The 8339-nt window shown below is 49.9% G+C and overlaps 1 protein-coding gene and 1 long non-coding RNA gene across 3 annotated transcripts in view; one reads left to right on the forward strand and one right to left on the reverse strand.

Annotated features, from left to right (window-relative positions):
• Positions 1–391, reverse strand: part of TNPO3 (transportin 3) — an 83050-nt gene extending 82659 nt beyond the window's left edge. Inside the window, exon 1 of one of the 2 annotated variants that reach the window (XM_026660303.1) lies at positions 70–391. In XM_026660303.1, coding sequence (XP_026516088.1) covers positions 70–204 — 135 coding nt within the window. In that variant the 5' untranslated portion in view covers positions 205–391. The remainder of the gene's footprint in view (positions 1–69) is intronic. The other variant, XM_026660304.1, reaches the window with a different exon arrangement.
• LOC112102995 overlaps positions 1–4981 on the forward strand; it is a 6153-nt gene extending 1172 nt beyond the window's left edge. Inside the window, exons 2-4 of the long non-coding RNA XR_002907798.2 lie at positions 3951–4061; positions 4228–4434; positions 4857–4981. This is a non-coding gene — a long non-coding RNA (uncharacterized LOC112102995). The remainder of the gene's footprint in view (positions 1–3950; positions 4062–4227; positions 4435–4856) is intronic.
• Positions 4982–8339: the final 3358 nt, after the last annotated feature.

The following is an 8339-nucleotide window of genomic DNA, read 5'->3' on the forward strand; positions in this document are numbered from 1 at the left end:
GTTCCCCCCCCTCCCGGCCCGGCCCGGCCCGGCCCGCTCCCCGCAGCCCCCCCGGCCCGCTCCGCTCACCGATCTCTGCAGCTCCCCCAGCCAGCAGCTCGCCCGCTCCTTGCCGCTCGGGTCCGGGTCGTGGTACAGCGCCTGGACCGCCTGGTACACGAGCTGCAGGCTCGGCTTCCCCGCGCTGCCTCCGCCGCCCTCCATGGCTCCGGGTCCCGCACAGGCCGCTCCGCGCCCGGCTCCAGCCCCTCAGCAGCCGCCGCTCCAGGCCGCCGCCATCTCCTCGCCCGGCCGTGTCCGTTACCGGGAGGGGCGGTGTCACCCAGAACGCGGCCCCCCGGAAGCGCGCAGCCCGCGCACCGCGTTCCGCCCGCACAGCGCTCCCGCCCGGCCGCTGCGGAGCCTGCACGCCCGGCCAGCCTAGCGCGCGGATACGCGGCTGCGCAGCCAGGGCGCAGCCACCCCCTCCGGCACCGCCCCCGGCTGCCCCCAGCGCGCTTCCGGCCGGTGCCACCGCCACACCTGTCCCCCGCACCCGGAAGTGACCCGCCCTGAGAGGCGGGAAGGAGACTCCCCCTCCTGCTCGGGCCCCCTTCCGCAGGGCCAGGCCCTGCCGAGCCCCGGCATCGCTCCCCCCACGGCCCGGTCCTCCGAATACCCCCCCCGGGCCTGCGGCTCCCCCCGACCGGGCCTGCCACCCCCACGCCCAGCCGGCCCTGCTCATCCCACCTGCCTGTGCCCCCCCCCATCCCCTTCTCAACCACACCTGGGGCCTGCCCAGCCCCTCTAGCCCTGCTCAACCCCCCCTCCCCATCCAGTCCTGCTCAGCCCTCCCCCGATCCCCAACCACACCTGGGGCCTGCCCAGCCCCTCCAGCCCTGCTCAAAACCCTCCCTCCCCCACCACACCTGGGGTCTGCCCAGCCCTGCTTAACCACACCTGGGGCCTGCTCAGCCTCTCCAGCCCTGCTCATCCCACCCTCCCAGCTCCCACTCCAAACATGCCTGAGGACTGCCATTTTTCTGACCTTTCCCGTCCCACCCCCCTAGCTTCTCCACCACCAAACACACTTGGGAGCTGCTCCCCTCTTCCCCCGCTCAGCCTGCCCTCCCCCCACCCCTGGCCCTGCTCCCCAAACACATCTGCGGGCTACCTTTCCTTCCCTTGCTCCTCCCACCTGGCTGTACCCTGTACCCCCAAACGCTCCGGGGGGCTGCCCTGGCCCTCCTGACCTGCTAAAACCCACCTGCCCAGCTCCACACCCCCAAACACCTCTGGGGGCTGCCCTCTCCCCCAGCCCTGCTCATCCCACCTGGCTGTGCCCCCCGCGTCCCCAAACACACCTGGGGGCTGTTCTGGCGCTGCTCAATCCACCTAGCTGGCTGTGCCCTCAGTTAACTGCTGCCCAGCCCCCTACCTTCCAAACACACACGTAACTGGGGGCAGTCCTCCTCCATCACCACCACTGGAACAACCCCACCTAGCTGTGCCTTCTGCCCAGCTCCCATGCCCCAAACGCGCACACCTGGGGGCTGCCCTGCTCAACCCACACTATCTGGCTGTACCTTCAGCCAAGTCCTGCCCAACAATCCCCTGAAACACACACACATACATACCTGGGGACTGCTCTCCCCCCCCCCCCCTTGGGCGTTGTCTGCTCTATTAGTCAAAAAACAATCTCTGCCAGCTGTTAGGCCTTGCCTGACACTCATCTGGGACTGCTCCTTATCCACATTCTAAGGAGTGTCTTGTTCTCGTCCCAGCTCAGACGAGTGACCCGCTTTTAAAAGTCACTTTCTGAATATCAAGGCGCTTTGTCCTTGCTCCCATCACCACAGATAAAGGGCACCTTATCTCCCTGCTCCCTGATAAGATGGCGCTTTCCGGATTACTGGGGAAAGTGGTAACACTTTTTAGCCATTGTTTCTACACTGCTAGTTGGATAATTTATTTACCGGTTCAGTACAGCGGAGGCTTTCTGGGGACTACTCAGTGGATTTCTGGGGCAGTATACTGGAGTGCATTTATAGAATTGGGCAAAAATGTCTCACCCATAGCGCATGGCAGGATGAGCACTAAAATGATGTTTCTTATGGTTTATGGCTTGTGGCACCATAAAGGCTATGCTTTTCATAATTCTCCTCCCCCCCGGTATGGCTAAAAAGTGAGATTTAAATAAGGTGAAAGTCAGCCCTTATTAGCATATATTCTATTATCTATATACTTAGCATAATATATTCTCTCTCTATAAAATCCTTTAGAGCAGTAGTTTTCAAACTTTTTTTCTAGCGACCCAGTTGAAGAAAATTGTTGATGCCTGTTACCCAACGGAGCTGGGGATGAGGGGTTTGGGGTGTGGGAGGGGCTCTGGGCTGGAGGTGCAGGCTCTGGGCTCAGGCTGGGGATGAGGGGTTTGGGGTGCAGGAGTGGGCTCTGGGTTTGGGGGGGCTCAGGGCTGGGGCAGGGGGTTGGGGTGCAGACTTACCTCAGGCAGCTCCCAATCAACAGTGCAGCGGGGGTGCTAAGGCAGGCTTCCTGCCTGTCCTAGCACTGCAGACTGCGCTGCACCACAGAAGCGGCCAGCAGCAGGTCCGGCTCCTAGATGGCAGCGCGCAAGCGGCTCTGTGTGGCTCTTGCCTGCAGACACTTGCCCTCCCCCCCCCAGCTCCCATTGGCCGGTTCCTGGCCAATGGGAGTGCAGAGCCGGTGCTCAGGGCGGTGGCAGCGTGTGGGGCCCCGTGACCCCCCCGCCTAGGAGCCACACCTGCTGCTGGCCATTTCCGGGGCGCAGCACGGTGTCAGAACAGGTGGGGACTAGCCTGCCTTAGCCGGGCAGCACTGCCAACAGGACTTTTAACGGCCCGATCAGCAATGCTGACCAGAGCCGCTGCGATCCAGTGTCTTACATTCCCGACCCAGTACTGGGTCGCGACCAACAGTTTGAAAACCACTGCTTTAGAGATTATACACACAGCAATATCACTTCACCCGCCACTAAAATGGAACCACCTCTGACATTAAAGGTGGCGGCTGTTTAACAATGCATTGCAATGCTGCACAACAATTGAAAGAAGACTCGAATGTCCAATTGAACTTGCAGTGGGAATGGAGAAAAGTAAAATGTAATTATACATGCTCATATTTTGCCCAGTCTATGAGGCTAACAAACCTCCTCTTGTGAAAAGTCTAGTCTGACCTTTAGCATGAGTGTTCGGGAATTCGGCTTTGCATGACGATGGCCCTGATGCCACGTCGTTTAATACTCTTAGAAGGAAGAGCATGTTTACAACTTCCATGTCATGTAGTACCTGACTTTTTAAAAAAAAGAACACATTCAAATACTGACCAGGCCCGATCCAGCTTTTTTTGTGAGAGTTAATTAGATAGTGGGCTGAGGTGGTCTAGCTACTGACCTAGTACATGGAGTCTTGGTCCATGAAGAGTAAATAACCAAGTAAAGAAAGAAATAACCCATAACCAAAATTGAGTTACGAAAGGGTTGTGAAATTCCTTTGGTAGCTACAGTAGTTTTTGTAACCTTTATTCATTGTAATGATCTTAGAGCAGCTGCCAGTGTTTTAGTTGTGTTGAGGGGTCTAGGTTGGGGTACTACCAGGGTAGTAGCATGTTCGTTCCTGCTTGCATTGAAGTTTTGCAGGCTCGCCGCACTGCATCAAAGACAAAAATCAATGAATATAAAATTACAAAGAAAGCAGAAAAAAAAAGAACCAGGGAAACAAACAAAAAGGGGTTGAAATCTAGAATTTCCTCTTTGGGAACTTAGAGGAAAAGCCCCTGGGGAAGATAATTCCATAAATTAATGTATTTGTTGAGAATTCACAACATGCTCCATGGTGTACGGAACACAGGACAGGTTTCTTGTCTACCCTGAGAAGTTTATAATCTAAACTTATTTCCTTCCTAAAAATTATTCTATTACAACTGTTTAGGTGAATTTAGTGCTGATGAATGGTGCTGAATTATGTGACCTTTGGCTGAGACATGAAAGATGCTGGATTGGAAGTTCTGGAGCCTGAAGCTTCCTATTTACTACAGAACAGGTAGAGCATAGACCGTGTAAGCTTCCCTCACTCCCCCATCTATGTGTTTCAAATGTGACCAGGAAAGACCACTGTATGAACTGAGAGAATAGCTCAGTCTCTCTCACCCATTCCATCCCTACATCTCTACTGAAACTGCCAACAGCAGACCCATCTGTGTTCACAGGTGTCCACATCACAGAAATGATCTGCTAGATAATGCACTGAGATCCACCAACCAACCAACTGGTAACAGTCCTTCAGCACTATCAGCCTGGCAGTAGACTGAATCAGTAATCTAGAGATGAGAGGAAAGGTGGCAATTGCTAACTAAAATTAGAAGATGTGGAATCAGAAATCACTTCCGAGGCCTGTGAAGAGAACTTACGATGAGGTCAGTGCTTATGAGCTAAGACATCTTTCTGGTGGCAAGAAAGGAGAACATTGATAGTGGGGACCAACAAATGGAGATGCCAGCATTGTAGATAAAAATATTGTTTTGATTCACGAAGCAACAGAGTGCTTTCTGTAATGTGAGACTATTTTGATTAGATGGGGTCCACTTAAGCAGAAGGAACCAGCTCTTTGCCACTTTCTCAATTACGTTGCTTAGAAATGGAGATTAGATCATGGGTGATAGCTGGTGAGTGATGGTCCTTGCGACTACTGCATGTCTTAGGGTGGGTAATAGGTTGTTTCTTAAGAGGAGACATTGACTGTCTGTGGTAGAAAGGCAATCCAGAGCACCAGGGCCTTCACTAGCCCGGAAGAGCATGGGTCAGTTTGTGGTAGTTTGGATCTCCTTCTGTGTTTCAGCAACTTCCTGCTGTGAGAATGAACGGGCTGAATTTTGTGAAGCATCTTGTTCCATCTGGGGCTCTGTGGACAGCCTTCTATTCCTGGCTCCATCCCAGAAGCTCAAGGTAGATGTCATGTTCACAGCCCACCGGTCTGATGTTGTTTCCTCAGGCCTGGAAAAACAATCTCAGATTTTTATCTCCCCCCATCCCCCAAGTAGGGTGAGAGCATTTTGCGGCAGGAGTCTCCTTGAATCGGAGACTGATTGAAGGCAATCTGCATTGTTTAAGTGGGGCAGTATCCTAAACATTTCCACTGATTGACATTTTGCAGCTGCTGTGGCTGCAGAGAAAAAGGTTCTCTTGGTCTCCTTGAGAGCTGTGGCATAAAGTTGCTTAAACTTCTCATGCCGCGATCAAATTTAGTCTTACACCGCGGATATTCTAATCTTACCACCCTTGTACGGCATTTGTCTTAGACGTCATTGGTGATTGCAGGTGTTCCGTGTGGGTGAGGCAGAATTAGAGGACATTTAGGGGTCAGTCAGTCACTGGATGGGAACAACAGGTAAAATTCTGCCAATCCATCAACAAGCCAGCGCTGCAGCTGGATAGGATTTTCCTCTGTTAGCAAAGGGGATAGTCATGACTATCCATGAATATCAGGCAGGTTTCATGCTAAGAAGACATGAGCCACAAATCTCCACTAGCTATTTGGTGGGATCTCATGTTGTTCCACACCTCCAGAGTGACTAGAGACGGGAAAAAAATATTTGTCTGTGGAGTGGCCCAGTCCATGAGGAAAAACCTTTGTAATGGGCTGGGAATGGAATGTATTGTCTGGATATTCTCCTCAGTTACACATTAGATGGGGTTGTTGTCTCTTTCTGATCCTCTTCATCCTCCCCCGGGCTATGGAAAAGTATGTCCTCTGTTTCCCTCATTCTGTTCGTGCTTTCATTGGACTCACTGGGAGTGGCAGTAATACGTTTCAGAGAATCGCATTGTGCTACACTGTTCATGAAATAATCCTGCATGCACCAGATATATTGTTAAACACAGCAAACGTACACACTAGAGATCATCCAAACAATAAAAGCTTTTTCAACATTTTCAGAGTATAAAAATAATTTGAATAACCCTCAGATCAAGGCTGGGCTCGTCAGTGGATCCGTCTCGGTTTCACATACCGTACTAAGGAATAAAAATTGTACTTCGGAGGTGTCTTATCCGTAGAACCAAAACTAGAGAAGAGCAGACACAGCTAAAGTTCAGACTTAAACAGATGGAAGGAAACTTCCATAGTCATGACTAGCGGGATTATGTCAAAGGTTTTGCAGCCAATTTTCAGATGCTGCCCTTTTCTTCAGGGACAGCCATACCGTGTTCCAGATAAATAACCGTTGTGTCTATTGCTCTTTGCACAACAAAATAATAGGTAGACACTACCAAGGCAGAGAGGGTTCCAAATAACTGGGTTTACAAAATGTACACAAACATGTGAGCCTAGCTACATATAGACAGGTTTCAGAGTAGCAGCTGTGTTAGTCTGTATCCACAAAAAGAACAGGAGTCCTTGTGGCACCTTAGAGACTAACAAATTTATTTGAGCATAAGCTTTCGTGGGCTACAGCCCACTTCATCAGATGCATTGAATGGAACATATAGTAAGAAGATATATATACATACAGAGAACATGAAAAGGTGGAAGTTGCCATACCAACTCTAAGAGGCTAATTAATTTAGATGAGCTATCAGCAGGAGAAAAAAAACTTTTGTAGTGATAATCAATATGGCCCATTCCAGACAGTTGACAAGAAGGTGTGAGGATACTTACATCTGACATCAGGAATCATAACATTCAAAAAACAGTAGGAGAACACTTCAACCTCTCTGGTCACTCAGTAACAGACTTAAAGGTGGCAATTTTGCAACAGAAAAGCTTCAAAAACAGGCTCCAACGAGAAACTGCTGAACTAGAATTAATTTGCAAACTAGATACCATTAACTTGGGCTTGAATAGAGACTGGGAGTGGCTGGGTCATTACACACATTGAATCTATTTCCCCATGTTAAGTGTCCTCACACCTTCTTGTCAACTGTCTGAAATGGGCCATCTTGATTATCACTACAAAAGCTTTTTTTTGTCCTGCTGATAATAGCTCATCTAAATTAATTACCCTCTTAGAGTTGGTTGGGCAACTCCCATCTTTTCATGTTCTCTGTATGTATTTACATCTCCTCACTATATGTTCCATTCAATGCATCTGATGAAGTGGGCTGTAGCCCACGAAAGCTTATGCTCAAATAAATTGGTTAGTCTCTAAGGTGCCACAAGGACTCCTGTTCTTTTTGTAGCTACATAGACAGACTATTGCTCTGACTGGTTTCTATAGACAATGTACGTCTATACTGGAGCTAGAAAGTGTCGTTTCCAGTTCGAGGAGACATACCCACTTTAGCTCTGATCAAGCTAAAAACAGAAGTGTAACCACCGCCACGGAAAGGCTAGCTGCCTGAGGACGTACCTAGGGTCTCAGATGGGATCATATTTGGGTGGCTACCATTGCTGTAGCTACGCTTCTATTTTTAGTGCTCAGAGCAATCAGAGCTAGCACAGATAGGTCTGCTGGAGCCGGAAATTACACCTCCAGCTCCACAGTAGCTGTACCCTAAAACACAGGACATGCTGAGCACCCCAGAGGGCTCACAAACGATTTAAAGGGATACCCCCTATTCCTACCCACTACAAAATAAGCATTTCCAACCTAGCTTCATCCTGGACATTGGCCAAAACTTGTCAAATTTGGGTGCCTAAAATTAGATACACCTCTACCCCGATATAACGCGACCCGATATAACACAAATTCGGATATAAGGCGGTAAAGCAGCGCTCCGGGGGGTGGAGGGGGGGCTGCGCACTCCAGTGGATCAAAGCAAGTTCGATATAACGCGGTTTCACCTATAACACGGTAAGATTTTTTGGCCCCCGAGGACAGCGTTCTATCGGGGTAGAGGTGTACTTGATTTCATATTTAGGCACTTATCTAACAAGCCTGATTTTCAAAGGTGCAAAGCGCTGCTTGCTCCTTAGCTCTGAAAATCTGGTCCGTTTAGCTAGGTGCTTACATCGGGATTTAAGTGCCTAACTTTGAAAATGTTGGCCCCTTTCCTTATAAATACAAAGGGATAGATTTCATGTGGAATATTCTATAGTATATCCTATAGTGTATCCTATTCTACCATGTAAGTAGACCTTATTCCTCAAGTCAACAGTGACTACTCAGAGGAAAGATGGCAGAATCTGGCTCCACATAAATAACCACATAAAACAGGAAGTAGCAATAACCTTCACTCTTGTTTCACTTTTATAATTCTCAGTCTCCCATACCTCCAGTTATTTATTGTCATCCTTTGCTGTGCTCTGTCTCGTTTAGGGCCAGATGCTGATCTGCTACATAGGCATCACTCTGGAATGACACCACTGACATAAGTGAAACTG

This window comes from Terrapene carolina, unplaced genomic scaffold, assembly GCF_002925995.2.
Source record: "Terrapene carolina triunguis isolate 2854851 unplaced genomic scaffold, T_m_triunguis-2.0 Scaffold750, whole genome shotgun sequence".
Classification (NCBI taxonomy): domain Eukaryota; kingdom Metazoa; phylum Chordata; order Testudines; family Emydidae; genus Terrapene; species Terrapene triunguis.